Below are 21,802 nucleotides of genomic sequence, written 5' to 3'. Positions count from 1 at the left end.
TCCCCTCCCAACTCCTTGTGCCCCTCCAGCCTTCCTGCTGGCTGGGCATGAGAAGCTGAAAAATCCTTGACTTAGTCTAAACACTACTGGGCAACAACTGAAAACATCAGTGTGTTATCAACATTCTTCTCATACTGAACCCAAAACATAACACTATACCAGGCACTAGAAGGAAAATTAAATCTATCCCAGCTGAAACCAGGACAAAGATGAGCATGGGGAGCCAGTCTGCAACAGGGACCTGGATTTGTTTTTTCCATATCCAACCTGAGTGCTGTACTTACTGTATTGCACTACTGGCTATTTTTGTTTCTGTACTGATAAATTTGCTATATACAGTCCCAAGCTGCAATAAGATCTATTTTGCAAGAGTAGTAACCCTAACATGCAAATACTGGACTTTTGCCTTCTTAAAATTCCCCTGTAATTCAGACTAGATACCCTCAACACTTCCCCCAAACACTGCTTTAAAGAGTGAAATGTGTACTATATATCTATTTTAATTATATCTACATTAACTTCCAACGAAATACTCCACAGGTTTTTTTAGGAAGGACTCATACAGCTCGGAGTCTTCCAAGCGCGTGCTCGGCCCCAGGAAGCTCCATGGCAGAGATCCTGTTTCAGCTACGCATTTCACGCAGCACTGAAGACTGACTCCCTGCCCTACGTTTTTTATGACCTTAGGTAAACCACAGAGAAACCACGCTGAAAGCTGCAGGGCCCAAAAGCGCTGTGTCCGCCTCAAAAAAAAAAAAAAAAAAGAGAGAAAGCATTAGGCATCAGGCTGTAAATAAGGTAGGTCAGAAAGAAAACCTCTCACAGCTTCTCCTGAGGCTGCCACGGCTGTACTGATGGACTCATCCTGCTGCTCTTGCAGAGTCAGCGTACACGCCACGGCGTTTCTTGGGGCAGGCTGCTGTGCGCCCTCCAAATCACCTCCACGGGCTTACTTCAGTTATAGCTGCGCTTGTTCAGTGCCACACTGCGTATTTTAAAGTCAAGAGAGGCAGAAGAAAGAAAAGCACGTAGTGTTTAGTTATTGCTGGTAGTTCGGTAGCAAACAACCAGGTCGGCTGCAGCTACGGGCAAACAGCCCGGCAGGGAAGAACCACTTCGGGCCGGGCCGCGTTGTCCGCGCCTGCCTTCGTGAGGGAGCAGGACAGCAGACCAGGCCCGGGCCTGGGCCGCGGCTGCCCGCACCCCCTGCCAGCGTGGCCCCGGCACGGCTCAGGCCCTGCCCGTCGACCCCCGGCCATGCTGTAGGCGTGGGGGCGAGAGGCAAACAGCTCGGGGCGGGGGGAAGCTGAGGAAATAACGGGCACAGCTGGCCGGACCGGGGAGCGGGGCCGGCCGCCTCCCCCCGGCCCGCGCCCCTCAGGCAGGGCCGCGGCGCCGCCTATGGCGCAGCGAGCGCCTCTACAAGAGGGGCGGTGGGCGGGCGGGATGGGACGCGGGGTCCGGCGCCATGGCGGAGGGGAGGAGCGTTGTGAGGAGGGTGCTGGAGCTGCAGGCGCGGCTGGGCAGCGCGCAGCAGCCGGCCGAGGTACCCGCCCCGCGGCCGCGCTGGCTCTGACGGGGGGGGGGGGGGGGGGGAAGGAGAGGAGAGGAAAGGAGAGGAGAGGAAAGGAGAGGAAAAGGAAAAGGAAAGGCTGCGGGCTCCGCCGGCGGGCGGCCGCTGCGCTCTGCGTGTGTTGGCGTGTATCTCCGTCAGGCGGCAGCGGCGTGAGGGGCGGCGGGGGCGGCGGCGCTGGCCCTCGCCGCGCTGAGGGGATCCGCGCCCGCGCTGCCCCGCTCCCCCCCTCGGCGTTGGCTGCCGGCTCTGCCGAGCAGCGGGAGGGCTGTGGGAGATGAGGGGCAGCCAGCCCGGGACACACACACACACACCTGTGTGTGAGACTGTGGCCCCGGGTGTCCCGTTTTGTTTCCCTCCCTCGTCGAGACCAGGTTGGGGGGTGAAGGAGGGCTGGGTAGCGGTCAGGTCAGGCGTGGTTATTTCCCGGGTGGGTAAGGGCTAAAGGTTTTTGTGGGTGGCCAAGAGGTCCCGTGTGCAGTCGGGTGAGGGGGAGAAGGGCAGCCAAAGCTGGGTGACACGTCGTTAAATCTAGCAGGTAGCGCGGGTTGTGTGAAATCTTGTCAGCCTGGCCAAAAGGTCAAAACACAGCAGCTGGGGTGCTAATTTCTACGTCCGTAAGAGCTTTTTCTCAGTAAAATGGGTTGTTTTGCTTTGTTATAACGGTGTGCAGCAAGAGGAGCAGGAGCTGTCACACCCTGCGGTGTTATTCCTGGTGCAAGAAGAACAAAGCTGCTCCTATCTCTGAAAGAAATTAAACTGCCTCTGTAGGATAGCGGGGCTGCTCAGTAGCTGCGAGGACTAGATAAGGAATACTTGAAGCAAGAGAACATCAGTGGGGAGATGGATCTGAGCAGCCGATGGAAACTGCGCTTGACGCTCTCGAGGTACTGAGAGGCGGAGGGGGAGATAAGCACTGGCTGCAGGGCAGAGGGGCGAAGAAGATGCCCTCCGTTCTCTGAGCGGTGGCCTGGACTGTGAAGGAAATGGAAGCACAGCAGTATGTGCCAAACTGGCCTCTGTTTTATGAAGTCATAAATCACATGTGGCTGAAGAAGGTGTATTCAAAAGGGTGAGGGGTTTTTTTGAGGGTTGAATTCAGTTTGAAAGTGCGGAACACATTTGCAATGATCAATTTCTAAGACATGAAAACTTGGTTCAAGTTGGTGGAAGTATTTGGAGGCAGAGGATGGCAGTAAAAATTGATGTGTTATATCTGGTAGTTAATGAACTTGAAAAGCTTAGTTATTAATCATGTATCTACTGTGTGTGTGAGTATACATATATAGGAAATACTGAATTTTTTTATTTTTTTATTTTTTAGCAAATTTATCTTCCTGAATGCCAGTGCTGTAGGCTATGTGTCCAAAATGCAAGTATCTGTGCAGATGTTTCTTCAGATGTTTTAATTTGCAGTTGAATGAGCCTAGAATTTCTTCTTGTGCTACAGAAGTGATCGGATATTATAGTCTTTGAACTTTTTAATTCTTAAGGTTGGTGTTGATATGCTGTTCTGAACAAGACATTGAAAGGGAAAAGGAAGAAACAGTTCCAGAGATAATTAATTTTTAATTGATCCCCAAACAATAAGTTTCAAAACACATTCAACTCAAGTGAAAAATGTAAATAGCCCTGGCAGGTTTGTTTCCATTAAGGGAGGAGATGCACAGTTTTTATGTGGCCTGACTCCAAGCAGGTGCTGCATAAAATGAGACTAATGGTGGTGCTGCAGCACTTCTGCTGTCCCTGGTAAAACTCTGTCTAGTGAAATAGGAATGGTTATGAATAACAGGGGCTAAGGAGTGGTAGGGGAGCTGAGAAACTGATAGCCATAAATTGGCAGTCATGAAATGCACTGCTAATAAAAGGTAAATCTAGTAATAGAAAATATGTGGTTATCATGTTTAAAGGCAAAGGGATAAGCTTTAGGTGTGTTTAGGGGGAAGAATAATAAATCAATATTACCGATGTGTGTGTGGGTAAGTGTTGGAGTTGTCAAATATTTCTGTTCCATACTTGAGAGTGATATTTATCTTGGCACTTTTTAAAAATTCCTAAATACTTTTTGATCTGATAGTAACCAGGGAAGATGCAGAACATTGATTGTTCATGTCAAAAGCTTCTTAATGTGCATGGTTTGATCACTACCCCAGTGAATTTTCAGCAAATTGACCAAAGGATGAACAGAACTAATTATTTAGGCATTCAGTGATGTTCAAGGTACTAGGGAAGTTCAGCAGGACAGGAAAAAAGTACTGTGCTATTGGTTATAACAGGTAAATGAAATGGTCTTCATTGACATTGATCGTGAAGGAATGTGTTGAGCAGCTGCATGACATTGCGTATAAGATGTAACTGATGTAGAATTAAAGGATGGTGCCATGATCCATGCCACTTGATGAGACTTCATGTAGATATGTACTGCCAAATTTATCTCAGCTTAGATTCAGCTGACACTAAGTGTCATAAATATATGTAAGTCTCTTAACGCATTTGACTTGCTTCTGTATGAGGCTGACTACAGTAACAATGTTAGGGACTTGATGCAATACCTAAAATGGATTTCAGTTGCACTCGCCAAAAATAAGTGCCAGACCTCATCAGAAAACAATGTTGATTTGTGATTTTGGTTGTGGGCTTGTGATGGTGGGGGAGTGGGGGTTGATTATGCATCTGTTCTTGACATGATGCTACTCAAATCTTTTTTAATTTAGAAGACAGCAAGCATTGTAGGGAAATGCTACAAATACTGAAGTGATTTGCGTCACATGAAGAGAGAGTCTTCTAGAAACCAACTTTGATCATGTGCTAGGCTCTATTCATTTGAGCAACATGCATTTTAACATGGCTCGGTGGAAAGTCACAGCTAGGAGCTATGAATATAGGTCACTCAGGATAGGAGACTATATTTTGGAAAGCATTGGCTCAGAAAATGATTTGGAGTTCTGATGTATTACCAGTTGAGCATGAAATTGCAGTACAAGGCAGCAGCTTATGGAATAAATGCTATCTTTGGGTAGCTTAGCAGGGTTATGTTATTACTGCTATATAGTATTAGAGGGACAATTACAGGAATACTATATCCTGTTCTGGGGACTGTTTTTAAAAACACTGCCAAGCTGGAAAGCTAGTAAGACAGCCAGAGAATATCTATAGCTCTGACTAGCATAACTTCCTGAAACTAAAGAACCAAGGTATAGTGGTTTTATTTCTGTGTTGTATAAGAAGTTCGAAAGAAGACTCCTTTAATTAGCAGAAAGAGATCAGTAGCTGAAAACAAAACTAGACAAATTTTTTTAGGCAAACAGTTTGGTGGTGGGTTTTTTTTGGTTTGGTTTGGGTTTTGTTTTGTTTTTTTTACTGAGGGCATAGGACTTGAGAATGCATTGCGGTTTTTCTAACGTGTTGTCTTCAGAGTCTTTGTGCTCTTTCACATGAGGTGTCTAGCTCAGCCAGAAGTTATGGACTTGGTGAAATTTCATGGGCTGCATTACAGAAGAGAATGAGCTAAATAATCATAGGGATCCCTTTAAGAGAGGAGCAGCTAGTGAGCAAGGAAGGAAGGAGAGAAATCAGGAAGGAGTTACTGTGGTGAAATGTTGAGGCAGTCCCTTGACCACAGGTGGCCTGGGGACTGTTGATGGGTCCCATCCTTCCTGAGGGTCCAGGCTCAGCTAGATGAAAATGAGGAGACTGTATAACACTTGTATAAGGGATGATGGAGCAGCACTGGTGCAGTGGGAAGAGATGAAACTCTGTGCACCTGGGATCTGTTGTTATTATCACTTTGCTTTCAGTTTTGACTCTGGAAAATTTTGTTTGCTCATATGCTTCTTACCCATTGCTCATTACTGTTGCCCTCTGCTTTCCAAATGCCCGTGTGCTTTCCCTCCTCCCCTTCACCTTAGCTTGCCATTGCTCCTATTGTCACCTTTGCTTTCGTCTCACGCCTGCATGTGTGTGGCAGCTCTCAGTTTGTCCATAAGGCTCTGCTTCTGTTGTCCGTTTATGTTACATGAAGATCTGTGTCTTGGGCTTGCTTGGAATGTCGTTTATTGGAAGAACAACAATCCTAAAGGCTTTGGATCATTCTTTAGAAATCAATATTTAGGAATTATGTGGAATAGCTCAGGAATTGTATATAGAGGTAACTTTTATGTTCTTTGTAATTTTTCTATAGTTTGCCGTGCCTTTTAAAGTCAATAAGAGTTTTTCTGTGAGGGTATAGCTGATAGTGGTATGCAAGGTAAAATAGTCTGAAAACCAGTGACGGGTTACATATGTATTGTGTGTATATGGAAGAACTTGGGGGAAGAAATTACTGAGTACAGTCTAGTGCAATAAGAAGAGCCAGATGGGCTACAAATGCTATGGTAAATGATACGGTTAGAGCAAGGCACCTCAACAGTCTTCATTCTGTTTTTCAAGGCCTGCTCAGAACAGACTTCAGATAAATGACTTTCTCTTTTTTCCCTTATTTTATGCAATAATTGCAGTGGTGCACCATGTAAATATCATAATGCCAAAGTTCGTGCTTCTAACAAGCTTTAGTTTCAGTGACAGGCTTTACTGTGTCTTATGCTTCACAGTATACCTTTCTGTGGCTTTTACCAAAGTCTGATAGATACTGGAGCTTGGTATTTGTGCTTTATAAAGAAAACAGCCCCTCCTAGTCTTTGATAGAGAAATCAAAATTGGATGAATATGAAGTTTCTCTGCTGTTACTGATGTTTGCCACAAATTAAATTTGCTTGTTTCCTGATTGTGTCTAAGTAAATTTTGTTCTAAATGCCAAGGGCTTGGGGATGTATGATTCCTACTGGTGGCAGGCTGGATGCTGCCATTTACATTGCCCGGTTACAGTACAAAGCAAATGGAGCTATCTCTCCTTTGGTAGTCCCATACAAACATAGCTGCTGAACTTGCTGCAGCCTGAGCTGTTCCCTGCTTTCGAGAGATCAGGATTGCTTCTCCTAAAAGGTTTGTCAGAGTTTGATCAATGCTCTCAGTTTTCTTTTTATGAAACTCTCTTGTTTGTCTTAATTTGCCAAATGTGATACACATTTCAAGAAAGCAAAATGAACAGTGTGGCCTTTGGTTTAGAAAACTTTCAAAGTTTTGTATTTCATTATAAATGTGTTGACTGCTTTTGGACTCGCTTGTCATCTAGGTACTTTTGTAATTTGGCCTGTTGGTTTGAAGTTGTATGAACAGTAATTGTCAGCTTCCTGAATCTGTTCTTCTGAAGTGAACTCGGCTTTATGAATTAACTTAGTCTAAAACCCATCAAGAGGAAACATTCAACCCCCCCAATCTCTTTGTAGCTTGATGAAAACATTTTTTAGTTTTCTTCCACGTATAGGGTTGTCTCTGGCCTATGGGATTTATTCCCAGTGGTTTGCACTGCTTGAGTATCTGGTCATCCTATATACCACAATAGAACTGAATGGGGATATATGTTTTTAAATAAAAAAATGAACTAACCTGACACGGATAACATAGTTTCTAATGCTTGGGATTAACATTGCAAGAAATTATTATTTTTTTTCTGCTTAAGAACCTTTGCAATGTGGTTTTTCCCTGATGAGATTATTTAGAAAAAGTCTCAAAATATGTAGCCTATACCTGGAAAGTGTCTGGAAAAAGTTAAATGTTAAGCTTGTATTTATGTAGCCTATACCTGGGAAGTGTCTGGAAAAAGTTAAATGTTAAACTTGTATTGTACTCAGAAGGTAGACTAGTTCTCCTGAGATGCAAAATTGTATTTAACTTCATTAAATGTATATATTCTTAACACAACTTGCTGGCTCAGGGATTGTCTTACTCTTTAATAGGAGATAAGCAGAACTTCGTGTGGCTTTTGTACTGGTTCTGAAATTTTGGTCAGGATGCTTTTTTGTAGGTATCCTGCCATTTTGTAGTTAGCCGAACTTTTTGGAAGAGAGTTGATTTGTTACCTCTGGTCCTAGGTGTATGCCTTACTGTTTCAGCTTTTCTCATGTTTTCTCAGGCTGTGAAGCATTTCTGCTGTACTTCTTTAGAAACACTATTGCAGGGTGGATAACTTAGAGGAAGAACTGCATGCCATGCATGTAGCTAGAGCCCACTGTACACAATGAAATTCAGTGTCAAGTGTGGGATTCCGCTACTAATGTATTATGGGAACAATGAAACTTAGAACAACAGCAGAGAAAAATATACCCCCATTCAAGTTTGCTCCTCACTTACTTTAGTACCTGTTCCACCTCCTGCAACAACATTTCAGAAGCAATATCTAATGACAGTTCCATCAATTATTTAAGTTAGCATAGCTGTTATAGTTTAAAAGTTTCTGGATAGTCTGTTGGCATTCCTGCAGGTTCCTGCCATTGCATGTAGAAGTGGTAATGATCTGAAAAACTTGACTAGCACTTCAGGCTTTGTGAAAGCCCTTTGAAATGCTGTTACTTCAGTTGCACACTAATTCTGTCATCTATGTAACATAGCTTCATGGAAGTTTGTGAAAGATAAGGCAAATTGCTTGTGTGTGGTAACTGCAAGGCTCTGGGGTGCTGTATACCCATTGCCAAAGAAATTGTATTATATTGCCAAAACAGTTTATACTCTACTTATAAATGAGACTTTTGTGTTATTAAAACACTTCTTATAGGAAGGTGAGCTTTTTGTATTTGCAAAATTCTTTCCGGCTTTGAAGATGTTGGGTTTTTAACAGGTGTACGCTTTGCCAGTGCAAACCAGAACAGCTGTTCTAGCTCAAGCTTGTTTTGTTAGTGTACAAATTGCAGCTAAGTTTTGAAAACCTTATTTTTTGCAAACAGGCCTCCCACCAGCTCTTGGCCTGGGCTGATGGAGTGGTGCTGCTGACTGGGAGACCTGCTGGGAGACTTGCTGATTTTTACATGGTGGTTCTGCATAATGCACCTTTTCTGTTGGTTCTGTGACAAAAGAGGGTCACTGCTATATGAGTGTGGGCATATATGTGTAGCCTGTACTACTGTATTGTTCATCTTTAATGTAATCTCTGTAGTGTTAAATTCATACCTACTGGATTTTCTGGTATTACTGAAATTGGGGGGTTGGCAGAACTGTACTGGTTCACAGCATAGACTTCAAGCACAGCCCTGATGTGCAGTAAAGGAGTGCTCACATTTTCCTGGAGTTACTGGATATTCTTCTTTATCACTGTTGAGTATTTTTGGATTAAACATGTGAATGAGGATGAAAAAAACAGAATAGAACTTATGAATATTTTTTTAAAAAAATAATCTTTACTTCCAGATTATAAAAACACTTACGGTACTACAGGATTTGGATATATCGCTGGAAATTCTAGTGGTAAGTGACCAAAATGCATTAAACTCTTCCACAGTGAATTACTGTGTAAATGTCAGGGGTCTGCAATCATACAAGCAGTGAACATGTTGTGTTTTGTAATTTTGACTCTTAATCATGATTCGTTTAGAGCTCTGTACAAGGAACCATGGAGCCTTTTCCAAAAGCCAGCTGGAAGCTGGGCATGCAACTTGACAAATGCAGTATTATGCCAACAGTGATAGTACTGAGTAGGAATCTGAGCATATAGAGATATAGAGAACACTGCTACTCAGGGTTGGTTTCTTCTCACTGTAAAACTGCTTTCAAGTCAATGCTGAAGACAAAACAAATATGCGTGAACCATTCTTTAGGTCAGTTGTCTAAATCTTCTGTCTTTTATTAACAGCTCAATGTTAGTTTCTTGCATTTGAAGAGCAGGCATCGCAAGTAAGGGTACTTGTGAGTTGTATCCTTATCCAAGCTGCAGCCTATCAAATTTTATATTAGAAATTCTCACGCTGGTCTATGAAGCTTCTAGTTATTATGAGCAATATGTCTGTATTTTGGGAAGAAGAAAAATGTGGGTTTTGTGAGAGCTCTCTGAAGAGTAAGAGAAAAATATGGTAATTAAGATACTTGGCTGGCCTATTCAGGCAAAAGCATTTGCCTGCCTAAACACAGGTAGACTTCTACTGGAATACAGCAATATTTATGTGTTTTTATTGGAAAACAAAATAAATCTCATATTGCAGTTAGGTTTTTTAAATGACAACGATCTTTTGCAGACAATTCATGTTCCCAGCAAACCTACATGTTTTGTAGTGTGACAGACTTTGATGGAAGCCTTCAAATCAAATAGAGCAAAGAGATGTCTTACAACTGGGGACTCCACATTTTTAACGCATTTGAAGAACATAAATAACTTCAGGAAGTAATCCCACCAAATTTCTTGCATATGTTTGCAATACACTGACCTACCAAACCAGTATTGCTCAAATTATATGGAAGCTAAATATCCTTAAAGTGGATTTAAGGAAGCCCTTTCTAAGGTGTGAGCAGATTATGTGGGAGTAGCATGTGTATAGCTCTTGCTCAGACTTCGCTGGAGTATCATTTCACTAGTTAACAAGAGCATTAACAGGTTGCTGCTAACCTAGTGATTTCCAGGTTTTGTATGCATCTTAAAAGTGGAGAGTTTGTGAATCGGGGATACTTACTGATAATCAGGATTTTAAAAAAATCACCTGTGATTCTATATACACTCAAAGTCTGCAAGACAGTTGTGCTTAAGCAACATAAAACTCACTAGAGCAAGACTTGAAGGCACAGTGGTACTGGGGGAGAAACAGAAATGACAGGTTTTAAATGTCAATTTTTTTTTTCCTGTGGCTGAAACTGAGACTGAGTTTAGTCATATGAACTCTGCTCCTCTGACCCCTCTACCCCATACTACTTGTTGAGATGTATTTTAGATTAAAACACATCCATCATATGTGCTCTCTAACATGCTAAAATGTACCTGCATAAGCCTAAAGGAAGTGTGAATTGATTTATCTGATTCACTGGAGCAGTATGCATTTTGTGGGCATAAGCATTTGAGTCAAGTGAAATTCCTGAAACATATACATTTAATGGAGGGAAATGACTTCTCTTAGTTTTATGAATTAAGACTGCATTTTGTTCCTCATATTTGGTTATAAATATCTACCTTTCCTTCAGTTCTGTTTGCAGTATAAAGTGTGCATTTATTTCTTTAGCTGCCATAAGGCTGCTCTGACTGCTAGGCTAATACTGTTTGTAGCAGTTTTAGAGAAGGTTTTATTTGGGATGTTAGTCATGGTTTATTCTGCCATCTTTCTTGCACTATCTTCAACAGGAAACTGGCATAGGCAAAACAGTTAACAGTTTTAGGAAACATGCCACTGCTGGAAATGTAGCTAAAAACCTGGTAAAACAATGGAAAAAACTTAATCTTCCGGAAAATAAAAGGTAGGTGGGAACTAACTTTTTTCCAAAAGTTAATTATACTGTAGTGTAACTTTATAAAACGCAGCTTGGAAAGCTTAGGAAAGTGTTTGGAATGGCAAATATGCATTAGGACAAATGCATAAATTGAATGGAAGAAATGAGTCAGTCTTCTATAAAATATCAAAAAACAAATCAGTGACCAGTATTGGTCAATTAGCAAGCCAGCACTCAGAATTTAACTGCTTTTTTTTGACTGGCACAAGTTCTTGGGTCCCAGCTGACGCAAGCAGGACTAAGTCAATGATGGACACTGCTCTGCACTTCAGGGAAGTGGGAAGCTTGCTCTTTCTTCCTAGAGGTGGTGGTTAAATGAGGCAGCTCTCTAGTGATTTGGCTGTGTAGAGGGCTTTCCTGTAATGTTCATGTGGACTGAGAGGGGCTTCCAATATTGGAGGAGTCACACTGAAGAGATGTGATTTCTTCTCAAAGTGAAGCAGCCACCACTGCCATGGCCAGGCTGACTGTGCTTTAGATGTTTTGCAGACCTCTGACAATTTGAGGCAGTTGAGCTGAGAAAGCCAAAGGTTAAGATTGACCAAATAGTGCACTTTAAATCTGAAGCTGTTCAAACAATGGGAAAGTAAAATACCAGAGCCTGTGATAAGCAAAGCATAAAGGCTGACCTGTTGTAATCTCTATCACCTACAGATCATGTCGTGAATTCTCTGTCTCCTAGTTATTTCAAGTACCATGTCTGTGTTATAAAGCATGCAGAGAAACTTCTGTAAAAAGTGGTATCCAACACATTATAAGCAAATAGTACTGTGTCAGGCATGTTTTGCTACTGATGGTTATGTCTCTACTCCCCACTTGCCTTGCTGTCAATTCTTGTTGAAGTATTTAGTGGTGCTGGACCTAAGAGCTGCTTCTTTGGGATTCTGTACTGATAATGGAAGAACAAGTGCACAGCAGAGCACAGTTCTGGGTCTTGTAAAATTATGACATGTGGTATGACTCAATGCTTTAATTTTACTAATATAGGTAAAAAGATTGATTGTCCAATAATTTAGCATCAGATGTAGCATGGGATGCAATTATTTATTTATTTATTTTATGTTGCAGTGGTCACAGAGGAAGAAAACAAAATACTGAAAAAGAAAAAGATGAGGCAAACCCTTCCATTTCCAAGGAGATGAAGCCTTCAGAGAAGTCCAAAGCATCTGTACTGGCCTCCAGAAGTTCCAATAGTGCTCCCATTTCTAAAAAGTTGAATAAGCAGCATACTTGCAGTGAAAAGACCCACCAAAGTACAGATTCTGAGTCTCAGAAAGAATGTGATAGTAAAGAACATGGCAGCAGTTGCTCTAAGCATGCTTCCCAGGGTACCAATCCTCAAGCTAAAGAAAGTGACTTCAAGGAGGGAACCTCCACAGACAGCAAGAAAGTTTCAGAAAAGCAGTGTTCCTCTGTAGCCAGTAAAGACTTACCACCCCTGAAGGAAAAGCCTAGTAAGGATGCTTCCAAACAGAGAGATCCCAAGTGTGTGAAGACACCAAACCAAAAACTTGTCATAAAAAGCAAAGGCAAATTATCTAGTGATGAGGAATTTGAGCCCCCTGCTATGTCTTTTGAATCTTATCTTAGTTATGATCAGGTTACCAGAAAAAGAAAGAGGAAGGGTTGTTCTACAGGTAAACGGCCAAAGAAGTGCAGTGAACAGGAGGGCAGCTCATTACCACAGAAGACTTCAAAATTTTCTGATGCAAAAGGAGAGGAAAATGTAGAAAAATGTGAGGGTGGTCAATCAGAAACTCCCAATAAAAAGGTAAACCACTGCATGGTTGAGATAATAGCAAATAAACTGCAGACAAATAAGTGCTTTGGACTCTTATTATTTTTGGTGAAATTCAGCTGTATTTATTTTAAGCAACGGATAGCATGGCTCTGACATGTCAGCTGCATTGCAATTGCCATTAATTGCAATAATTGGGACAAAAAAAGATTGTTTATTGCATACTGACAGTTTACAGTGACTTGTCTTGTATTTTTCGGATAGTTTCCAGTATGGCAATAGTCTTTGATACATATCAGCTTATCTGCTTTTTACCTGCAAAGTAAAGGTACTTACCTTTGGAAAGATGTCCTCTTCTTCCATTCTTGACCAGCCTGGTTTGTGACTGTAGCAGCTGTTTTCGTACAGCAGAGTCACTTTGTCAGATGCTGTGGTTCTTTAGTAGTGAACGTTACGGTCTGCAGAGGAACTCAACTTTCTTCTTTTAATGCATTGAAGTAAACCACAGTATTGCATATAAAAATAGCTTATGCATGTTTGGAATGTTAACTGTCATAGTCCCTTGAAGTGGAAGAAGCTTAAGTAGCTTGATTGACTAAAGGTAGATCTAAACATGTATTAATTAGACCTTTTAAATGAAGCCCTTTTGTGCACTGGGAATTAGAGGTCTCTTCAGTCTTTTATCTTTACTGTGATGTGAAAGCTCCAGGCATTATTTATGGTGGAAGATCTGCATGTGCAATCTTCTGTCCCAATTGGAGAAATACTAATGTAGAGGCTTGTGTATGGTACTCTGGCATAAACTGTTTGAGGAAGAGTCTTGGATGTTCAAGCAGTCGTGAAAAGTTATTAAAGATACTGAAATGGCGTGCAGGTAGATGCAAGTTTTGTGCTGTAAGTGCCTGGCTTACAAATGGAGGATACATTAGACCCAACTTAGATGTTGCACATAATGCTAAGCATTGTAGGATCCTGTACTTACCAGACTGCTGCATCTTTAAATCCCTTTTTAAGGGGTTATCTGTGAAAATTGTAGGCTAAATGGCTTATCCAGCACAATATAGGAGACTTGCTACGACCAAGTATAAAGCTGTTTCTTGTCTTTTGGGATGGCATTTAGTTTGCCTTTAAATGTTCAATTGTGGTTTTGTCATCTTGCAGTTTTGTCTCATTCACTGCATGCTTCTAACCTCAGTTGTGATTTATCTGAAAGCCTGTTAGCTGAAAACATCTACTTTTTTCTTTAATCTCTTTTTTGCATTGATTGCAGATATCCCACTAAGTTTCTTTTGTGATGTAGTCTTGCTAAGTAGAGTATGAAAGGATATGCTGAAAAGTAATCCAGTGAGTAAATTTTAGTGCAGAAAAGCAATAATTCTAGTTATCCTAGTTAACTTTGAGGTTTGCTTAAGGTTTTTTTTTGTAGCTTGTTTTAAGTGTTGGTAACCCCAAATTTGTAATATTGAAGCAATGTTTCTTTGACTGTGCACAGGCCAAGGTGGCATCCCTCCAAGATCTTCTTAATATTCCACTGCCTAAATTTCTGACAGGCATCTCATCTCCCCCATATGCTGCAGACTTTAAAAGTAAGTAGTATGCAAGGATGATAAATGGGAAATAGTGCAGATTTTTACAGCTCTATGTAGAGATGTCTTTATCCCCTTTCCTAACAAACTATTAGCTCGTGTTCATGGCAAAGAAATGCCTCACCTTCACTATCTCTTCTGTAGAAACCATGCTGAGGCTGAAGGGAGTTGTAAGGGCTTCCATCTTGGTGCTTGCTGAATAAAGAAATAATGAGAAATGTTACCACAGATACAGAAAAAGCATAGATCAGGGGGTAGTTCTACAGGCTAGATTTCTTTACTCTTGTCTATACCTTATAGGAGACAAAGCCTTAGTAGACATTATCTTAGGTAAAACAAATATAGGAGGCACTAGGTCTAGCTTTGGCATAGGAGCTTGTTAACATCTTCATAGGTGGGTTGACACAAAATGCCAGTGGTTCCCCTAGCAGCTCTTGTGAGACTTCAGCATTTTCGTATCACTTTGGTCTTGAAACATCAGTGCTATTGCAGCTTCAACCTTCTCTAGGATAACTGGGGAAGATCAGTAATGTTCTGTGGACTGGTAACAGAGTAACCTAGATGTGAATACAGCTCATGTAGACCTGAGCTAAATAATGTAAGGCTGGTTTGAGTTGGTGCAACTCACTTGGAATTTACATGCTATCTTGGTGTTAGATGATGATGAATGTACTTCTGTAACACTTAATTTGTGTGAGGGCCCCAAACTCTAATGCAGTAACTTTGTATTTCAAGAAAAATGAATATATGTGTGCCCTGCCAGCTGTGTTTCTCTCAAAGCTGAATGTTTAAAGCATTGTATAATATCAGGAGGTAAAGGAAGCCCTGCCTAATGTTTTGTTTGCAGCTTCCCCAGCACCTGTTGTAGAAGTACCCCAGCAAGTCAGTGAGACAGTTCAGTTCACAGGACGGAGACTGAACTCTAAAATGCAAGTTTACTCCGGCTCCAAAGCAGTCTGTCTTTCAAAGATGCTTACGCTGTATGAACAGTGCATCCGTGTGCTTCACAATAATATTGATTGTGAGTACTTTAAGGGATTTGTAGCAGGCTGTGTCTGAAAGCATATCAGATTTTTTTTCTCCATGCCAACAACTAGCCTACTAAAAGATACTGCCCCTCCCTACAAACGGTGACTCAGAGCGGGTTGAAAGGCACTTAAAAAAAATAGATTTATGGCTGTGCTAAAATGTAGTTTTGTTTTGAAAGCTTACCTTTTTTAAAGTTCCAATTTTAGAAAATATAATGTCCTGTAGATTAAAAGCTGAAAAGCCTTGTGATTTATTTTTTTTTCTTCCAAGATGTTTGTTTACCTAAATTAGAATGAGTGATCAAAAAATTGTTTATTCCCTTGTGTAGATTGAGAGAGGAGTGATGCACATCGGTAAAGATGGGGCAAAAGCTATTCAGAGATGCTTTCTGTATCCTCAAATATAACTGCCAGTCAGTATGGAACTGCTGATTTATAAATATTTTCATAGCCTGACTTCAAAACGTGTTCTGTTAGTGCTTGCTAAAATTAACTTGTATTTTTATTTTTAAAATGTTTGGTGAGTGGTGTTATCCACTGACTAAAATAAATGATAATGAAAGTGCTGTCCTCTTTTGTAGTGCTACGTGAAGTAGGAGGTGTGCCCTTTGAAATTCTTGAGCCTGTGCTAACACGTTGCACACCAGAGCAGTTGTTTCGAATAGAGGAATGTAATCCGGTAAATTCTACCTTGTTAAATTGAGGGAACCACAGAGGATGTGAGGCATCTGTTTCTGCCCTCTTTGCACTCTTTTTGATAAAGATTCTCCATGGGTTACACTGGTTTTCTGTCTTGCATACTTATTTCTTTGAATTCAGCTGTCATTATCAAACCTCCCTTTGTCAAGTATCAGGATTTAAAGCATTTGGGAGAATTATTACTGATGACTAAGTGAAAGCCAGTGTGGGTAGAGAAGTATTTCTGTTTCCAAAAGTAAGGGGGGGGGGGAGACCACAGTATTTACCACTGAAATAGCTGGGAAATTTATAATAGAACCAACTGTTCTCAAGTTACAAACTGTTAAGGCTGTAAATCATACTGATTGGGAAGTATCTGAGGTGAGATTTCATGTGTGTGGTAGATTTCTTATCTACACTGTTAGGACTTCAGCTCATGATGCACTTGGACATTGAGGTTCCGAGTACATAGCACTTTGTAGTGCAAGCTAGCCATTTAGCCATTTCCCTGCATGCCTAAAGTTGAGAGCTGGTGTGGCCTGAGCCTGTACTGGAAACTCAAGCCTAGCCTGTAAGTGTGGCTTATTAACTCAAATGTAGAGCTCTGCTATTTGAAGCTATGTGATTTCCAGTCTGAAGTCAGTATCTCTGGATGGTATTGCCATGCTCCATGTTGGGGGGTACCTGTGACAAGCACACGTGGTGGGACTTGTTCTGCATCTTTCTCCACCAGGGCATTGGGCTTTGTCTCCAGGCTCAGCTAACAGGTACTCTTGAAAATGTTATTTTTAAATCTTTTAAGATACCTTGTGTTCAAACTAGACTTTTACAGAAGAGTCTGACCACTTGTGGAAGAAACATTGCCAGAGAGATTTTAAAAATGAGAGTCTCCTGGAATATGAGTCTTGGCGTGAAATGTACTTGAGGCTGTTTAATCAGAGAGAAGAAAAACTGAAGATGCTTACAAAAAATATTCTTTCAGCTCAGTCTGAGAAACCAAAAGGTAAAATCTGTTGTTAGCTTTTCCACTTAAACACAGTCTCTTCTGCTATTCTTGACACTTCATATGTAGGGTTTAGTGATCTGTTTGCACTAAGCACTAATGCTGTCCTTCTAGGAGAAGTCATCAAGAAAAAACACTGTTCCTTTTAATTTACAAGTTGCTCAAAAAATAAATACATGCATTAACACAATACACTAATACATTATACTTGCAACATACAGTAGACAAATCTTACCTTACTGGTTAGACTGAGGATTCTAATCAGCAATGCACAGAGTACAAATGTAATTATAAATACCAAAGTTAATATGAAGAAATACTGTATGCAGTCTGTATATGATTTGCCATGGTTCATTTACTACTTTGGTACCAGATTCTGCTTTTCTGAATTTTTTTTTCCTAATTTAAACCTAGAAATTGCCACACAACCATATTATCAATTGAGCTTTGAACATAAAGGGCAAAAAAAGTCACATATCCTCTGCTCCTTGCTTCTGTATTAGGCAGGCAAGTAAAAATGACTTATGTGACTAGTGCAGCAAAACCACCAAGGAACATTCGCCGACAGCAAGAAATCCATGGGACAGCAGGACCTGTCACCCAACTTCATCCCATAGAGAGACACAAGTAAGTGTTCTGTACTATGCTTTTAATTTGAGTTTAGATGTCTTTGTCAGTAGAAAAGCTTGCTGGCAAAGTATTTTTGAAGTTATAAATAGTTCTCTATTTACTTTCTTTTTTAAACAGCTAGTGGCTAGAGACTAACTTACCTTTTAAGTCTTGTGTGCTTTCTGCTGTGTATGCGTTGTCATCGCACATTTCTCCAAAGTGCCAGTGAAGAATTCACCCTACCAGTTGGAGAGTGAGTGGATGCTGTTGTTTTTCTCCAGATTACACTAATGCTGCTTAATGTCCTGGGGAGATTCCAGTGTTGATGTTTTGTGTTTATAAACCTTCCTAGTAGCTTCACATGTTCTCCTGCTTTCATAAAATCCCAGTCAGCTCTCTGGAGTGATATAGCTGACCAGAGTGAATCTCAGCAACTTTTAATACTCTTGATGGTGGGTTTCCGCTTTGGCAGCTTAAAGGAGTGTCCGGAACAGTCAGGCTGTAGCAGTAGCCAACACTAATCGCTGGAGGAACAGAAAACTGGGATTCCACAAATGTTTCCTTTGTGCAGCACAAAGCCAAATTTTCTTTGTGACATCTTAGTTCAGAGTAGTTCAACAGTCATGAGAGCCAAAGCTGTGATGTTTGTCCTACTGTTCCTGCCAGCCTAATGAACTCTCTTGTATCCAAGAGGATGGCTGCAACAGGGAGATAAACCAGCTGTAGCACCAGCTTTTACCTCTTCCCTTCTCAACTACGTGGAGACAGACTGCTGTTTTTTACTGTTTGAATATCTGTTCTTGGCTGAAAGAAAAATCAGCAGTTTTATTTAGAAGCACTCCATGGGTTAATGGGTCCATGTGCCAGCAGTTGAACCATAAAAGCTATGGAAAGTGTTCATACTGCCTGAGCGTGGGTATCTTAAGCTGTGGTCACTCGCTCTGCTGTGACTGCTGGTGAGCATGGTGCCCTCCCTTTTCCCCATTGCCTGTGGTTGTTCCCACGCTGGCATAGCTGCTCTTCAGCTAGTTCTTGCAAAATTATCCCTTTGGAGAAGCAGCAGGTGGAACATTTTTCACTAATCTGGATTAGGTAACAGTTATGCAGGTTGACAAAGATGTGACTGGATAGTGACAGATAGCTGGAACAGGAAGGATAAAAGTTAAGCTGTTGCAAATGTGATGCAGGACTTAGTATAGCTGAATGTCTCAAGAGAGTCATTTTAGGTTGTTTGTTGTGATGCTGCAGTGCCTGCAGTTGTGCTGAGTAATTGTTCAGTCTTAGGCACATGAACTAAATAACGGAACTGACCTGGGTTTATTTGAGGGTGGGTAAAACCTACAAACCCATGGGAAGGTGTGTTTTCTGTGAATTTCAGGAGCTTGACTTAGTCAAGCAGCCTTGACTTACCGCTCGAGATGGTGTTGGTATAGGGCAGGAATGACAGCCTGGATGTAGGAACTTCTTAAAATCCGCTTTTACGCCAGACACAATGTTTTTGTAGGTGTACCTTTAGCTGATGAAATTAGGAAGCTTCTTTCCATACCGTTGCTGTTTTCAGTGAAAAGATAGTCCCCCACCAAGACAGTAGCTTAAGGTACTTTGAGTTAGGCTTTTGCTTTCCCCTCTGGGAGGCTGTATCTGTGTTGTGACAGACCAGCCTTCCAATATAGTTGCTTCAAATACAGTAGTGTAAATGTCCCTTCTGCTTCAGTAATCTGGACCAGTAGGTGAATGATGTACTCAAAGCCCTGCATGTTTTTTTTTCCTCAGGCATGATAAATTAGGAAGAACAACTGTTGTGTGAAGGAAGGCGTAAGAGGGTCGTTGGTTTGCCTTCTTGAGAAACAAGAGTTTGTTTAGGCATAATGAGTTTAACTTCATTGCTTTGACCATGTCATCCGAAAACCTGTCAGGTTTGCAAGTTGTAGAATTTGTACAGCTGAAATCTTCACTTAAGAAGCTGGTCTTGCAGGAGCGAAAAAGGTCCTGTGGCAGATGTGCAGATCCTTAGCAGGCTGCTGTTCGCAGTTCAGAGTGCAGTGGTATAGGGCAACTGGCGGCAGACATCAGTAACTGGCTCTGAGGCATACAAGGCTGCCCAGATTAGTGACATCATGCTGACAGTTTAATGCTGCATTGGTTTAACTGTCTTTAGCAGTAGGCATCAGCTCTGTATCTGTCTTGGTCCTTATCGTATTGATTGAGGGTTCCAACCTCATATTTAGGGTTAGCTATTGTACCTTTTGCTAGCCATCCCTACTTTAAAAAAAGTAAATGAAAGCTTGTGTAAATTTGCTCTCATTTTCTGTCAGAGAACTATTTAGCAGTTCAGCTGTATTCAAAGAAGAAAATAAACACAAAGAGCAAATGAGAGCACTGGGCATTATGAATTGCAATGATTTTGCTAAACACTTTGATCTGTCACAAATTCTGATCATATAATTTTAAAGACAAATAAGATGCATCAAATCTAATAAAGGGAAAATTTTGCAAAAAATGGGAATGGCCTAGATGACCATCTGAGATCCCTTCTAACCTGAATTATCCTATGATTTGTAAATATAGAAAGTCTTGAATGTTTGATCAGTGGTGTGGTGGGGTTTTTTTTTCCAAAATGAGCCAGAAAAAATAGTAGTTTGATATCAAACACTAATTTTTTTTCCTTATTTCCTTGGTTTAAAAGAACAAGGATTCCAGAAAGCAGAGACGGAAATAACACATCATCGAATCTGATCCCTGCTGGCAACAGAGGAAGCTCTAGCTCAAGTAGAATGACTCAGGGTGGAAGGAAGCCTATCAAAAGTAAATGGAATTTCCTAAGATTATAATGATAGTTGTTTTAAGTTGCTATCTATTAATATATGCTTAATATTATGCTAATACCATTTTAAGTCACTCAGAGCTCTAATCCTAACTGGTCTCTTTTGTTTTGTTTTTTGTTGTTGTTGTTATTGAAGAAATTGCACCAATCATGAGGAAAACTTTGAAAGCACTCAGGAGTAGAGGTGGACGACGATAAATGAGGCTGCATATTTGAAGCTTATGTGACTATTTGTATATCATGCTACAGCTAATGCAAGTAATGTTACTGTAAACGTTCTTCAGTTTGGCTTAGTTAAAACATTGCATGGGTGAATGATTTGCAATAAAAATTGAAACACCCGAGTCCTTTCGTACTGCTGCTTTCTTATTCATGAATGAGGAAGACTGCATTGAAATCAGGTCAGTACACACTAATGGCATCAGTTTATATGGACTTCTATAGATGCTGTCTTTATCAGTTTATGTACACACTTGCATAAGCTTTTCATGGAAGCACTTAAGCTGTGGGTATATTTTGCCAAGGTTAAAGTTATTTTGTAGAAATGGCCACAAGGTCCTTAGATACAATTGCAAAGAGGTCTTGGCATCTCTTGCACAAAAGTGTTTTGGAAACTTAGCATATTTGTTTCATTAAAGGTTTTCCAAGGGAGACTTTTGTATTTTTCTTTTAGTGAAAACATGATTTGGTTGGATCTTAGTTTTTTGCTCTTCTGGAAACAGAAGACTGTTTATAAGACAGTCCAGGAGCTCAACTTCTGACCTGCTGGAGGTGGTCTGCAAAACATCCTTACTCAGGACACTACATGCTTTTCAGCCCTTTTACTTGACTTACACAATGAGCCTTTAAAGGAGAGGTAGGAGAAGACAATGTCTTAAACTTAAATTGCTTTTTTAAAGCGGGATTTGTATACTGCCAGAGTAAATGGGGCAGGCCATGACAATGAGTTAATGGAAAATCATGTGTTATTCAGGAGCTCCGTCTAGCTGGGACACTTTTGTACAATAATTAAAAACGGACCTGTCATTGTGTGATAGCATCTAAAGGCATTAAGTCCTTGTGTGGGAGATAGTACTTTGGGAAGAAGCAGAAGGGAGGGAAGCCAAGAATGTCATCAGTTTGATGGTGTGGTCATCTTGCAGAATAATCCATTTAAGTCTGAAGATGAGAGAAAACTTGTGCTATACTCTGATCTGCTGCTCTCTGCCTGTTGTGAAGAGGCCTAGCTCACAACCTTGAATATGAGCCTTTTGCCTTCAAAGGGAAAAAGCTATTTGGTCTTCAGTAGCTGTTCTTCCAAGAGTTGGACTGCTGCAGTTTGGGGTATGAATGGGTTTGCTTTTAGAAATGAGATAATTCTTTACAGTTGCTTCATCTAAACCAGTTCACTTGCATGAATTGTAAGTCTGACTGCCTTGAAGGCATGA

At 41.0% G+C, this 21,802-nt stretch overlaps 1 protein-coding gene across 1 annotated transcript; it reads left to right on the top strand.

Annotated features, from left to right (window-relative positions):
* Positions 1-1,468: 1,468 nt before the first annotated feature.
* LOC126046692 (elongin-A-like) lies at positions 1,469-20,669 on the top strand. Its single transcript, XM_049819430.1, has 11 exons — positions 1,469-1,546; positions 8,852-8,908; positions 10,764-10,876; positions 11,978-12,680; positions 14,140-14,233; positions 15,081-15,254; positions 15,843-15,940; positions 16,762-16,942; positions 17,446-17,569; positions 20,238-20,356; positions 20,512-20,669. The coding sequence occupies exons 1-11, from the start codon at positions 1,469-1,471 to the stop codon at positions 20,571-20,573; spliced, it is 1,803 nt and encodes a 600-aa protein (XP_049675387.1). The 3' UTR covers positions 20,574-20,669.
* The last annotated feature ends 1,133 nt before the right edge of the window (positions 20,670-21,802 follow it).

This window comes from Accipiter gentilis, chromosome 16 (assembly GCF_929443795.1).
Source record: "Accipiter gentilis chromosome 16, bAccGen1.1, whole genome shotgun sequence".
Lineage (NCBI taxonomy): Eukaryota > Metazoa > Chordata > Aves > Accipitriformes > Accipitridae > Astur > Astur gentilis.
This window is presented reverse-complemented; position numbering and strand designations above follow the sequence as displayed.

Excerpts from the sequence above, each read along its gene's own strand:
- LOC126046692 (XM_049819430.1), top strand. The coding sequence starts at position 1,469 with ATGGCGGAGGGGAGGAGCGTTGTGAGGAGGGTGCTGGAGCTGCAGGCG. Across the intron at positions 10,877-11,977 it reads AATCTTCCGGAAAATAAAAG|TGGTCACAGAGGAAGAAAAC; the intron begins GTAGGTGGGAAC and ends TTTATGTTGCAG. Across the intron at positions 20,357-20,511 it reads TGGAAGGAAGCCTATCAAAA|AAATTGCACCAATCATGAGG; the intron begins GTAAATGGAATT and ends TTGTTATTGAAG.